Genomic DNA, 15,209 nt, shown 5'->3' on the forward strand with positions numbered 1-15,209 from the left:
ACAGGCAAGATGCTAGGAATTACCTGATGTGCTCTAGTTACAGACTACTGACACAGTAAATGATTGATTTCATTTAATTTCGGCTATCAGAAAGTTAGGTGTCTGGTTTAAGTCAGCCATCCAGCCTCCAACTATAACCCTAAGGAGAACAGCACATTCAGGAGCAACTCACCTCAGCTTAGAGAGGCACGAAATCATAGGATCATAGAATGGCTTGGGTTGGAACGAACCTTAAAGACCATCTAGTTCCAACCCCACTGCCATGGGCTGGTTACCCCCAGCCAGCTCAGGCTGCCCAGCACCCATCCAACCTGGCCCTGAACGCCAAGGATGGGGCATCCACAGTTTGTCTGGGCAACCTGAAATGGAAGCAACGAGCCACAGGTTGAAAGTACTCAGGATTTCATGACTGTAGAGAGAGCCTGTGTGCTGAATCTAGATTAAAAACTGAAGATTATGGGAGCTGAGCTGCTCTCTGCCTCAGTTTACTCTTCTGTAAAACAGGCATGGTAATAATGCAGAAGACTGAGCAAATAATATATAAATATTGCTTGCCTGGTAAATGATATTAAACTGCCAACAACAATCTCTTCCAGCTAATGGAAAATGGTGTGGACACGGTGTACAGGATTCTTCCAGTAGTTAATCAAATATACAAAGTGTAAAAATAGGAAATCTCAATGTGATACACTTTTCCTTCATTACATAAATAGACACATAAATGTTTTGGGGTGCACTGTTACCAGCCTGTCAGTTGCTGCTGGTCAGAGACAGATTCCAAAGGTCCCACTAACATAGCATGAAGCTGAAAGCTAGACGCTGGAATCAGATCTCCTGACCTTCCCATCAGAAATTGAGATGTAATATTTTGCTCAGAGGTACCTGCTTGTAGGAGGACAGCTTCTGAGTTTTTTCTTCTTCAGGAGACAACTCTAGCTTCATAATTTAAACAACAGTCAGAAGTTAAACTGAGCTTTGCCACTCCCATCAAAATAGAATGAGTGGTTGGATGGTACAGCTTTCCAAATAACTTAGAAACTGTCACAAGAGTTAGTAAGATGCCCACTTTTTTTTTTCTTCTCATTAATACACGTAGCTTAACAGCATCAGAATGCCCCAAGAACATCAGATAACACAACAGTTGTAAACTTTTTTTTAAGGATTCCTTTTTGACACTGAGCAATTGCAATCTGGTGGTGCTGGTGGGAGAAGGGAAGTACAATTCTTCCCAAATAGTGAATAGAGGTATGCTCATATTCAGACTGGAACAGCAGCACAGCCAGAAATCGTTCATTTGGGAAACATAGCACCAAAAAACAACAAGAATAACTTCAAATAATCAAGCAGCTTTACCCAAATTTCATGTTAGGTCCACTATCTGCTACGCTGCACTTGTTACTACTGCTTAGCTTGCACAGATCAGATTTGCAAGCTGAAGGAATCCTACACCCTGCCTCCACTTCAGGCTCTCAGGTAAAGCTGAACAACCCAAAGGCCTCTACTTCTAGCATAGCTACCACCAATGCTCAAACGCCTCCAGGGATGGGGCATCCACTCTTCCCTGGGCAGACTGTTCCAGGCCTCACCACCCTCTGAGAAGATACCAAGGCTGAATACAAGGGAAACTTACTGGTCACAGTGAATTGGGTAGAAGTCCTGCTTTCATCAGCCACGAAGGCAATCTCACCAGCATCTTCCATCGTACACTCTCGGATGATCATGGTGTGTTGCTTGCCGGAGCGCGTGATGGAGATTCGATCGCTGGGTTTCACCTCTTCTGTGTTTTTCAGCCAGCAGATGTTCTGGCATTCATTGTCCAGCTCCACGCAGAAAATGGCCGTGTCGTTAACGGAAACTGCAGTCTTTCGTGGCAGCTTTTTAATGATGTTCCCTTTAAGTAAGAAAGTAACTATGGTTCACAAGCAGCAGATATAAAATGTCCGGTATCGCTGGATGACCCAGATGATAGCCAGATCAGTCCACAGCCCTCACCTAATAAAACATAGTAGACACTACATGCATCCCTCAGTGAAACCCTGGGCTCTGTGTTACACATAACAGTTCATCCCAAGGACTTCTTTTGTCCTTTAAGAATGGAAAAGCAATTTTATTTTAATATAATCACTCATGATTCTAGTTTAATATGCAGTGCCTCCTTTCGGGTAGAAACTGCATATGTGGCCTCATCAAGAATAGATTTGACAGTGATATGGCTTTTATTTCTGCATATGCTGGGAAATCTCACAAACATTTTGCTGAAGTAGGTCAATCTTAAAACCAAACAGGCATGTCTTTGGGATTTTGCTTCCACCAAATGACCAGCAGATGACACAGAATTCATGTGCACTGATCACCTAACTTAACAGAAAGTATATATGGAAAGCACCACATCTGTTTCTAAAGTGAACACAAATACTCACATGGAATGAGTTCACTTACATGTGGTCTTTCCATGCTGCAGTGATTATGATTTAATATAATAATGTCAGAGTTAAAAAATGTGATTATTCACATGCGAGTTTGTACAGATCAGATGACCCCTATCAGTGTGACTGTCTCTAGCCTCAGTACAGACCCTGAAAAGCAGATGTGGCCTCAATCAGGCAAAGCATCTAGAGATATCTAATGAGAAGCAATGGTGAACTGTTCATGAAACAAAGCAGGCAGACATCATCAGGAGTTTTCAGTACACTAGTTTTCTGTTCCTCCTCTCTGAAGCTTGGCCACGTGTCTGCTTCATGCTGCCATAAGCAGTGCCATTGAGTTGCTCATCTTGCCAAGCTCTCACATTCTCCCAACCCCACCCAGCTCTCTCCAATCTTCTCCCCCTGGGCAGTCACAGGGCTTCTCCAGGAAGGCTCTGCCTCCTTTCTCTCCTGAGAGCTCCACCTGGCTCAGTCACTCTCTTTTTAATGGAACATATCATAGAAACATAGCACAAACAAATAAAAACAAGTACAAACTGTCCTACCAGGACCTAACACACTTGAAGTATTTGACTGTTCTAGCCCTAGCAGAAGGCAAAATAAAAGGATGTCTGTCTGAATGCTCAGGTGCCAACACTAAATTACTCCTTCTGCCTTCACTCATGTCAACTCTTATGCCTGTGCTATTTAGGCAGAAAGGAATTTGAACAACAATGTGCAGCACCCAGCCACCTAGCACCAGTTTATGTAGCAAAAATTTCTGTTTTCAGATGGAGTAAAGTCAGCCTTCAAACGAGACAGGACAACTGTGATCCCATAGGTCTCCACCAGTGCAAGCACAATCACCAAAAAACAGCAGGTCCTGAAGTTGTGCAGCTAAGTACTTTTTCAGACAGCAAATCAGTGAGTTCTGAACTGATGTTGCCTTCTGCCAACTGTGTCTTTGGTGTGCACGTCTACTGGTGTGAGACATCCACAATGTACCCGATCTCTACTTACATTAACATCAGTGCCAGACCGCTGGACTCAGGGGTCTTGGACATGGACTTTTATCTACATTTTACCCTTTATTCATCAGCCTTTCAAACTCCAAAAAGCAGCTTCTGATGTCAGGACTCTGAAACATGAGTCAAGTTTCCAGGCTGACATCATACCAGTGATGACTACAGCCTGCATTGGACCGTAATACAGCTGCCAAGTCAACTTCCCAGCCTGATCTACCCCACTCTCAGACAAGATTTACTGTTGTTTGCCAGACACATGACAAGACCTGTGTAAGATGGTGCCAGGACACACATCCATGGGTTGGAGTCACATCAAGGAAAGTCTACAATGCTGAGCTAGAGCTCAAAGGCTTTGCCTTACGGGGTACTGCTTTACACTTAGGGCCCCACTAGGTGACATGTCTTGTGCAGCAACACAATCTCTCCTCATGCTATGACATGTCCCAGATAAGCCTTGGCAGGAGACCCAGGGACCCACTGACCAGTGGCTCTCCTCTCACACCGTAGGGGAAGCTGCTGTTCTTCTCTATGTGCATGGGATAAATGCCCTTTGTAAGCTCAAGTCCGGAGACTCTCACGTGCATCTCTCACTCAGCAGATGAGACTTGGCCCATCTGAAATAGCAGTGCCCTTTCTTACCTTGGACAGACAATTCTGCAATGGTCCTGCTCCCTTCTTTCATCTCACAGATATAGACAGCATCATCATCTGCAGTGACGTTCTGGACTGTGAGCCGGCGATATGTGCCCTCTTCTTCGATGTTGTATTTCTTGCTCTGACGGAGTTTGGTTTCCTCCTTGAACCAAGCAGTCTCCGTACTAGGAACAGGCACCTCACACTGGAAGGTGGCAGATTCCTTCTCCCAGACTTCAAGATCCTTCAGTTTTTCCTTGAAGGGTATTCGTGGCTCTTTGGGGGATTAAAAAGGAAGGAAGAACAAGAATTTGTGATAGTTTAGTGTAAGAGGCATGAAAAAAATCTCAGTTAGAAAAACTTAAACCCTATGGAAAGCAGTAAGGCCACAAGGAGATGTAGGGCACCACGAGGAGGTGTAGGGTAACTTGAGCCCTCCCCTCAGCCTCCTCTGCTCTGGGCCCAAGTCTCCCAACTGCCTCTGCTTTCTTTCACCAACTGTGCCGCACTGCTCTGGCTTTGGGAGAAAGCAGAATGCAGATCAAACAAGAAAACAGCTGCATGGCAGCAAGGGGAGATATTTTACGAACAGAACAACACAGATACCATTTAATTCTGGTGACAGCTGAGCTGTGAAATTACCCTGGTACCCCAACAATGGAGAAATGGGCACTGAGCTGAACAGAACAGACAGTGGTCCACAGCCACATCAAACCTAGGCCCTATACCCCAGATCTGAGCTCTTATGACCAGGACCCTCCACACCATAACACTGGGATCTGTATTGGGCATGCTACTGATTTGCAAGTAGAAGGGGCACAAAAAACACTTCTGAGAAATAAGGGTTAAAGTGTGAACATTCACACACACATAGAGCACTGAAGCTCATTTTGCAGCCTGTGTCAATTTCTGTTGGACAGAGCATGGTTTAAAAGTTGTTCCTGTGCCTTTTGGTAGCTGAGCCATTGTCTGTTCTTCTGCCCCATCACTAAGAAAGGACTAGGAGGGTCTGATGCTAAATACTGCTTAGGTTGTTATTCTGGAGCTGGAAGTTCACATGTCCTCCATACCTAAGGAAAGAGGACATGCTTTTGGGTTAATGTGCCTCATTTCAAGGCAAGTCAAAGTCTTCAAAAAACCTTCAGCTATGGTAATACAGCCCTTTCTCCACATTAATTTCCTTTTTCTCTCTATCCAACAGGCAGCTGGGACTCCTGCATCTACACCTGGAAGCACCCCATGTGGACAGTGGGAGTGAAGTGGATGCAGTTCTCTTGCCATGGGACCAAGCAAGAGGATGAGGTCAAGAAAGCATTTATCAGAACAATGCCAAAATTGAGGAAGTGAATTCAATGTAACTGCGTGAGATAAGAGGGACTCTGGAGCTGACTATGAGAGCACAGTGATGTGCCCAAGGGCCAGAAGGAAACACAAGGCACCTCAGAAGTACACAGGCTTGTTTCCATAATTAAACCCATGTCATTAACACCTCTCTCTTTACAGCCACTGAGCAGTCACAGATATATTCTGAAAACAAATTTGCTTCCACTCTCCTGACATATGCACACATCTTATTTTGCTCTGAATGAGGCCTCGGAGAGACAGCAGAAACAGCAGCTGACAAATTAAATTAAAGACTGCTGTTTTCCCAGCCTGCTCCTTTTTCCTGCTTTGGAGATGTGAGAGAGAGGCCCTGAAACCCATCGTCTTTTTAATTCCTGAACATACCTCCATCTTCTCTATGTAGTCTAACATGCCTGGTCAGCCATCAGACAAAAGAGGCTAATTTGGGTAATGTTTACATGAAAAAGACTTTTAGTGAATTTTCTACTTAACTAGCTAAATAGAGAAACAACTAAACACGCTCATTCATGCACTGGTCAGGAAGATGAGTGGAGCAGAGATCCCTACATTACTTTTTATCACACCATATTGGGATGTAATCCATCAGATTGAACAAATTCTCCAGTGTAGGAACCCTCTCTGATTGATCTGTACAGGATCCAACAGAGTTCAGAAATATTCTGTGCTATAGCTACCAGAAGCATTTCAGGAAGAGGTGCTGCAGACATTGGCATTACATTTCATCTGTCAGACTCCATAAATATCGACTGCTCAGTTCTAAATGGCTGTTTGTCATGTATTACTCTTTCACAAACTAACTCTCATCATAAGCTCCTCTTAAGTAAGATTCCAACAAGGTAGATGAAGCCATCTGGCAACCAGCCAGTTTCCTTATCCAAAACGTCCAGAATATCTAACAGATGCCCTTGGAAGATAAGCAGAAAGTATGTTCATCTGACGGCATAATTCTCACAAGAAATCTCTGTTTCATACAAATGCCACCAAAAGTACAAAACAAAGTTTCTGCGATCACTCCAGATCAACCTTTCCCTAGAAATGTTTTCTTCTGTGCAAGCTCAGTAGTCTGAATTTGAACACCAACTCTACTTTGCCCTTACAGCATCTCAATTCCCAGCACATGACTCATTTCCATTCACAGAGTGCCATGAGAGGTCATAGAAATTCATCTCTACTGTCAGTATGAATTTCTTTTAAATGATGAATTCTCCACAATTTTTTACTGTACGTTTTTTTTTCTATTTGTCCATTTTTAGCCAAAGCAGAAATGCTCACTAAAGCGTACAATGAGGGCAATAAAAGCATTTCTATAGAAGGAGAAATAGGAGACCTACAAAATTCTGTCTACTGGGAAAAAATGTGAAATGGGAAGAAGTGAAGCGGAGCCCTGAGGGTGCGTGGAGCAAGAGCAGCTTGTGGAGTTAGTGGAAAACTGCAAGAGCTTAAACCAGCTATAAATTTGGCTGCTTGTTCTGAAAACACGTCTCCAGTGTCATAGACTTTTGTTTGGTCCATACCAACCAAAGTAGCAATGAGGTGATGTTATGTTTTAAATACAGGCCCTGCTAACACATATTTTGCTAAGAATAGGTGCAGCCTGCAAAGAAGCTAGTGTCCTCTTAACCTTCCCAATTTATACCGACCTGCCTGACCTGGGCTTTCACCTGCCTACATTTCCTCTTGCCTGCTCTTGGCCTTCTTGCAGTTCACTCCATTTGTTTTCCCAAAGGCATTTTTTTCCAGAAGTGATCCAATGAGAGTAAGAGTACAGAGAATACTCTGAAAAGGAACAATCTAAAGGCATACAGACTCCTGTTATCTCATTCCCTCATTTCTTTCCTTAGCTACAGCACTTCCCAAATTGCCTTTGTACCCCCCATATTTCTCACGTTGCAATTCTCTTTTGGATCTCAAATTCAGACACCATGTCAGCCAAAATCATTTTGTACCCGAGGAAGAAAGAAGTGGCTTTGGCAGCAATCTGTTTTTCCAGGCTCGATCCTGGCTGGCTGGCAACCTTTAACCTTTCCATACAGTATCTGATTACTTAACTACTTACCGAGTGCCTCTGTATTCAGAGTCCCAAATTCCTTTACTCGGATGAACATTGCTTGGCCCAAGGATAGAGACCTGCATGCTCTTATTACCGACTTTACATGTGGCTTAGGGATATCTTCAAAGCCCTCAGGAAATTCAAATAATTCATGTTTCTCCTATCATCTCCACTCTTTGATTTGTTAAAGAGTAGAATTTTTCTAGGGAGAAGTTTATTGACTTCTCTTTACAACTCACGTGACTCTCTTCACTCCCTTCTTTGGGACTTCTATCTAATTTAGTACATCCCATCCAGGAACAGTTAAAAAAAAAAAAACACTTTTTTTCTTTGAGTTCAATACTAAACACATGGGTTTGGCAAAGTGTTGGGTTTAGGATCTAGACTGAAAAAAATACAAGAGGCAAGTTAGGAGCTGTGCCCAGTCCTGTGCCCTGAGATATTGCCATTAGATACTTCTGAGAGACTGGATGCTGGGCTAGATAGTTTATCTTCTTATTACATTTTAAACACCCATAAATATAATCGCTCAAATTCTCATGTTGAAATTGTGTGCTGTATGTGACTAGAGTGCCCAGATTGCAGTTAAACCCATGAAGCTTGCCTACCCAGGTATCTATCTATGCCTGTGGGTAAGCACTGAGGAAGCAGTGTCACAAGCTCTCTAAATACTCTGTTATCTGCACGCAGTCCAATGCAGCCACATCATTTAGCCTCTTCTGCACAGCTGAGCAAAGAGAAGATGATCTACCCATCAAAACGTGACTACAGATGAGCTAATGGCATCACCAATTGCATAAAGGACAGAGTTAAAAGCTCCTTTCATTGCTACATCATCCTGCGCTGTCTTTGGATGACTGAGAAGGACTTCTTGTGACACAAAGGAGAGCCATTATTCAAGGCCTAATTATAACCAGCAGAAGTAGATTTTCCATGGCAGCCTTGGCCTGGTCAGAAAGCCCTACATGGTATAGTATCACAAAGAAACAGACAACAAACATTTCCACTTGAGCCCTCTGACTCACATCTCTTGACAATGGACAATGATGAATAGCCCTTTGCCATGGCGCTTGCTCCCAGGCCTGCTGCTTCACATGCTTTATCTGCTTTGGATAACACAGGCTGCACCCCTTGGGAATAATCAAACAAACACAGTGCAGTGCTCTGTGGTGCCAGACAGGCACTAGGCGAGGAATGGAGCTGGAGCCATGCTCAACAAGAGCAGCCACCCCAGAGCCTGGCTTGGTCTTCTCCTTTGAATCGCATCTCATACGGTAATCACAGCTTTAGGGAAGAGCCAAATGCTCTTCTTGACACCACTCAGCATCTCCATAGGATGGCAATGAGTGGGACTGGTGCCAGCAAGCTGCATGGATTGCATGTCACTGATGGACACAGGACATGAGTCACTGCTAGGAAAGACAGTGAGAATGAAGAGAGGTCCAGAAGAGGGACACCACTAAACTAAATGAGACCACCATGTCTTTCAGACCAGTATGGAATGCAGGCATTCCCTATGCATTTACATTTCTGATACATTTTGCCATGCAAAAGGGCTGGGGTTTTTTTTTGGTTTGTTTGGTTTTGTTTTTTTTACATCTGAGAATCAATATATAGGTGCTGCCTGGATTTCAAACTGCTTGCTGAAGCCTTGCCAAATAGAAGTTTGAAAATATAGATTTTCCTTTGTGAAAACGTGCACTATATGTTTGCCCGTGTTCTGAAGACCTCGATCTGATTGCAGCAGAGTTGAGGGACTCTCTGAAGGCAATCTCATCACCAACAACCAACCACTGCAAATAGAGGCATCCTGGCACTGGTAGAGCTCTGGGAGCACACCAGGACTGCAGGCTGCCCAACAGCACAAGCTTGGAAAAGGCTGAGGAGGTCTGGCAAGAACAAGACTGCTGGTGGGTCACTCTGGGCAGGCTGTGAGTGGAGCTGGAGTAAGACCCCTGAAGGGTCCTATGCAGCCTGACACAGTGTGCAGGGAGGAGTTTCCTCTACTACTGTTTAATGGCATGTGGTGAGAACAGGCACGTGGTGAGTATGTGGTGTGATTGAACCCTACAGTGAATTTAAATGCAGGTATGATTAAAGCTGGAAGGGAAGATGAGGCTTCAGCACTCACTGAATCAGAGGATGGCAGCTGATCTCTGCTGTCTCTCCACACTTTGTAGTAAATATCTAGTTCATCCCAGCTGTCCCACAACATGCCAGTTCTACACAGAATCGTTAAGGTTGGATGAGATTACTAAGATCAACTCATCTAACCATGAACCCATCACCACTATGCCCACTAAACCATGCCACTCAAGGCAACATCTACTCTTTTCTTGAACACTCCCAAGGACAACGATTCCATCACCTCCCTGGGCAGCCTGTTCCAATGCCTGACTACTCATTATGAGAATAAATTTTTCTTAATATCCACCCTGAAACACCATTCATTCCTGACTCCAGGTCACCTGTTCCAGTGCTATAACCCCATTTCAATCTGCAGGGCTTTTTATGCTCAACCCGTTCTCCCTTCCTGCAGTTTGGTGGCAGAAGCTCTGTCCAGTCTCACACCAAGCTGGAAGCTGAAAGACAGAGGCACCCACCTTTGACAGTGACCAACACAGAGCTGTACGTCTGCCCCGCCAGGTTGGAGGCCGTGCAGGTGTACAGCCCATTGTCCACTTGCTTGCAGAAGAGGATCTTCAGCACAAAGTTCTCCTGATCGTCCTCATAGATGACATGCCTCCGCCCTTCCACGATGACCTCGTTGTCCTTCTTCCACACGATCTCTGGCTTAGGCTCCCCCGTCACGTAGCAGCTCAGCTTGGCGTGCTTCCCCTCCGTCACACTGCAGGTCCTCGTCAGCGTCCCGAGCATGGCGTTGCGAGCCCCAAGGCTGGCTGCCCTCTCGTAATCCCGGGAGAGGCTGTAACCGATGCCAGACAGCCCTTCTGTCTTGGAGTAAGACTGGGTAGATGTGGCATCAAGAGCCCCATGGGAGACGTCCATCTTCCTGATCTCCTCCCGTCTCTTTTGCAAGTGAGACAACAAAGAGGTGGTCTTGCTGGTATCGAAATGGCTGCCTGGGTTGGAAGAGCCCTGCGTTTCCACAACCAGCGCTGCAGAAGCGCTGGCAGAGCCGATGGGATTCTCAGCCCGACATGTGTACGTGCCACTGTCCCCCAGCCGGGCACACTGAATGGTGAGAGCATTGGACTCCCCAGCTGACTCGATCTGGAAGCGGCCAGCGTCAGCCCGGTTCCTCAGGTGTCTGCCATCTTTCTCCCAGTTCACAGAAAGGGGAGGGCTGCCTTGGACTTTGCATTTGAACATGGCATCCTCTCCCAATGTTACTTTGATGGAGGAAGGTTTCTGGATGAAATATGGCGCTGACTCCGTGACAGTGGTCTCCTCTCCGACTTTGATACTAACAGCTGCAAAAGCTTCCCCAATGGTGTTCTTGGCACGGCAGATGTACTGCCCGCTGTCCTCCAGGCTCAGATCATAGATCGTTAGCTGATAGAGGTCCCCATCTTCTGTGGTTTTAAACCTTCCCCCAGACTGGACTGGAAATTTGTCCTTTTCCCAGCTCACAACTGGGATGGGGTTTCCAATGATCTGGCAGCTCAGGGTGGCATCCTTCCCCACGGACACCATAAATGCCTTTGGCCGGGTCAGGAAGCGGGGCACTCCACTGAACGAGCTGTAATCCATCTTGGTTACCTGAAGGGTGAGAAAGAAAAATGTCACAAGTGAAAAGATTAGATGGTGCAAGCAAACGACTGCTGCACTTTCACAGCATCAGAACATTTGTCCTCCAGAAAACAGTAGGTACTAATGTATAAAGATGCTAAGTTATGAGTGATCTATCAAGATACCTTCTTTATGCCCATCTTTCACCTATTTTTTTCTCCACCTCTTTGCCCCGAGTCTTTTCAATATTTTTCCTTTTCCTTGCATTTGTTGTTGCTTTAATCCTGCCCTTGTTAGGCACTTCATCTTTATTCTTTATCTCCCTGGTCTTCACCCACTTCCAGGCCTTGTTCTCTGAACCACATCCATGCAGATCTTACAGCAAACCCCATCCACGCAGTGGGGCACAGACATCCCTGCCATACTATTGATAACATTTTTCTTTATTCCCGATTTTTATTGAACAGGACTTCGAGATACAGTCACTTTGACCTCAGTGATGGCTAAGGAGTATCCATCTAGCTGAATACAGACCTTCATCTAGACACTGCAGACTGCATGCACTACATAAGCCTGGACAGATCCCACCTTTGCCTTCTTGCTCTCATTCACAGAAGCACAAAGGCACATGAGGGAACAACCATGGGGAACATATGCTGGAATGCAAAGAGTGCCAGACTTCCCCAGAAAAGCAGCATGTGGCTTAAGGGTTGCCAGAATGACAACTCATCACCCGCTGACTGGGTCCAGTTCTGGGTCTTTCCTTTCAAGAAAGACATGGAACTTCTAGAGAGAGCTACAAAGATGATGGGGCCTGGAGCATCTCCCTTATGAGGAAAGAAAAGCCCTGGGGCTGCTCTCATCATCAGTGCCTATACATATCCAGTGGGAAGGAGTCAAGTGGATTGGGCCAAGCTCTTAGTGGTGCCCAGCAACAGGATAAGGGAACAAACTGGAACACAGAAAGATCCTCGTGAAGATAAGAAAAAAATCCTTGACTTTGAGGTTGGCAGAGTGCTGGCACAAGCTGCCCAGAGAGGTGGTAGAGTCTCCTTCTCTGGAGGCATTCAAAACCCACCTGGATGCTTTCCTGTGCAACCTGCTTTAGCGGGGGGGTGGTCCCTTCTAATCCCTGTGCTTTGCCCTCAAGGTTAGCTGCACACCAGCTGTTTGGCAGCACATATCAACCAAGAAGAATCATAGAACCATCAAGGTCGGAAAAGACCACTAACATCTAGTCCAACTCTTAACCCATCCCCACCATCTCCAGGCAACCACATCCAACAGTGCCCTATCTCCACAGTTCTTGAATGCTTCCAGGGACAGCAGTGTTCAGAACTAAAACTGACAGCAATCCTTAACCATTCCACACCTGCAGCTGTACGATGCCACACGCTTCTGCATTAGCTATAGGAATGATTCAGGGGGGGTCCGCATAGCTTCTCTCACCTCTGTGCTCTTTCACCTTCAAAGTGCCACTCACAGTGAAGCAAACAGGCACTGCGTTGGGAGGAACTCAAAAGAAATAATAACTGCTCAGTGCGACAGAAATATCCTGCTTAATCCTATGGCAGCCTGGCTTCCCTGCTGGCCACACACCCACCCCCTCTCTCACCCAATGGCAGATGCCCTGACCACTTTCCTCTCCAACTCCAGCAGAAAGCAGTAAGAGTAGGCCAAAAACCTGCTTCCTTGCTTTAGCTGCAATTCAGGCAGAGGATCCATCAGGTTTTCCTTCCTCCTCCAACTCCTGTTGCAATGCCTTGAGGTGAACGTGCAAATCAGCGATGGCAGAGAGGAGTGAGAGGTGGCTGGGCTGCCTGCCACCTGATGTGTATGATCTTGGGGAAGCTGCTTATTTCCCCATATCTTAGTTTTCCTCCCATTTTCTTCATATCAAAACAGGGATGGGCTCACGCTCAGCATACATGAGGAGGCAAATGCCTCCTCTTATATAGAGGATCATTAAGGTTAGAAAAGACCACTAGGACCATCTAGTCAAACCATCTGTACAAAACAAATCAGGCATGACTACTAATAGCAAATTATTCTTCATTCCATTTACTCTGCTGGAGGTCGAAAGACACAAACCAACATAAAATTGAATCATAGAATGGCCTAGGTTGAAAAGGACCTCATAGATATGGACTTTCAACCACCCTGCCAGCCACTAGAGCAGGCTGCCCAGAGCCACATCCAGCCTTGCCTTGAATGCCTCCAGGGATGGGGCATCCACAACCTCTCTGGGCAGCCTGTTCCAGTGCATTACCACCCTCTGAGTGAAAAACTTCTTCCTAACATCCAACCTGAATCTCCCTGTCTCCATTTGAAACCATTCCCCCTCATCCTATCACTATCAACCTGCATAAACAGGCATTCCCCTTCCTGTTGATATGCTCTCTTTTAGTATTGGAAGGCCTCAATGAGGTCACCCCGGAGCCTTCTGTTATCCAAGCTGAGCAAGTCCACTTCCCTCAACCTTTCCTCACAGGAGAGGTGCTCCAGCCCTCTGATCCTTTTAGTGGCCCTCCTCTGCAGCTGTTCCAAGAGCTCTGTGTCTTTCTTGTGCTGGGGACCTCAGGTCTGAAGAATGGGAAAGTAGTAGCACAAAAATACAAGATGGTATTCATTTGAATCATTACTACCACTGAAGATGGTGTCTCTGATCTAACCATCAAACTTGACTTGGGTCACAAATCTAAGGTAAAAATATGGGAAAGTCTTCTTTATGTATTTGTCAGGAAAATCTATACTATTTCCAGTCCTAATCTATCTCCTCCTTCTACATATTAAACTCTTAAAGAGCTCCCAAACACACTTCTCTTTAGGGGACGTTGATTCTTTGTAAACCAATTCAATTTGGATTGTTTTTTCCTTTCTGTTACTGAGCATATTTCATTATTCCACCAAAAAATGTTTAGCAATTAAAGAAACTGTTCTCAGTACTTAATCCTGAAAACTAGTAATGGGGAAAGAACAGAAACAAATGCTAAAAATGCAAAGAATTATTAACTTACACCCACTGGTGCTAATAATGACTGACTCTCTGTAGTAGTCACCTTCATTACAAATATATACAACTCTTTCTCCTGGTCTCAGACTGCTCCAGAAATCTGTGAACCAGTTTGCACTTCCTATTCCCTCTGAGTAAATCCAACCTCTGCCCTCACTTGAGCTTTAAAGCATATTTTCCATAAACGCTTGCAAGGCTGCAGGCAGAGAAGCTGCAAGAATGGCTGGAAGATGCAGACACAGGCATTGGGCTGGAGCCAAAGTACACTGAAGTCAGTGGAAATTTCCACTGAAGTCAACTGGCTGATGATCGGAGCTTTCTACTCATTTCAGGCAGTAAAACTCTAATTTGGGGTGGTGAGATGCTGGGGTTGAAGTCCATCCCTAGAGAATCAAACAGCAGCATCTACTGCAGTAACAAAGATTAAATCAAATCACGGACTTGGAACCCTTGCCCCAACCTTCCCTGACCATTAGGTTGAATATCAGGCCGCACTGTAGCATGGAATTGTTTGTCTCTGTCTTCGGGAGGTATTGCCCTATTTCAACCTTCCCACACCAACTCCATTCCAGCTCCAAATCCATGGTATCAAAAAGAGCAAAAAAATGAAGTTCAGCCATTTCTCCCTTGAAGAGAGTGACACTGCCTGGTGCCTGCATCTCGCTTCTCTCCAACGCAGTGAAGCCATGCTGTCCCATCAAGCACAGACCTCCCCATGCAACATCAAGGCCTCAGATTCGTTCTGTCACTTACACTGTACCTTGCTCTCTACCAGCTTCCACCACGTGCCCTCACACTCAGCCATTAGAAATGGCAAGAACACCAGAAGCAAAAAACAGGGATCAGGGAAGATAGCGTGCTCAGCAATGTAATTTTACATATATTTCAAAAATGGTGGGGAAACAAAATAAGACTTACTCCCTGATAATGGCCTCAAGCTGTGCCAGGGGAGGTTCAGGTTGGGTATTAGGAAGCATTTCTTCTCTGAAAGAGTGGTGATGCAGTGGCACAGGCTGCCCAGGGAG

The 15,209-nt window shown here is 45.4% G+C and overlaps 1 protein-coding gene across 1 annotated transcript in view; it reads right to left on the reverse strand.

Annotated features, from left to right (window-relative positions):
- Window positions 1-15,209, reverse strand: part of OBSCN (obscurin, cytoskeletal calmodulin and titin-interacting RhoGEF) — a 172,546-nt gene that overhangs the window by 153,228 nt on the left and 4,109 nt on the right. Inside the window, exons 2-4 of the mRNA XM_065744974.1 lie at window positions 10,082-11,201; window positions 4,070-4,339; window positions 1,631-1,891 (exon numbers count right to left, since the gene is read on the reverse strand). Coding sequence (XP_065601046.1) covers window positions 1,631-1,891; window positions 4,070-4,339; window positions 10,082-11,192 — 1,642 coding nt within the window. The 5' untranslated portion in view covers window positions 11,193-11,201. The remainder of the gene's footprint in view (window positions 1-1,630; window positions 1,892-4,069; window positions 4,340-10,081; window positions 11,202-15,209) is intronic.

This window comes from Cyrtonyx montezumae, unplaced genomic scaffold, assembly GCF_038088225.1.
Source record: "Cyrtonyx montezumae isolate F1298 unplaced genomic scaffold, pur_monq_1.0 scaffold_32, whole genome shotgun sequence".
In the NCBI taxonomy this organism is placed as follows: domain Eukaryota; kingdom Metazoa; phylum Chordata; class Aves; order Galliformes; family Odontophoridae; genus Cyrtonyx; species Cyrtonyx montezumae.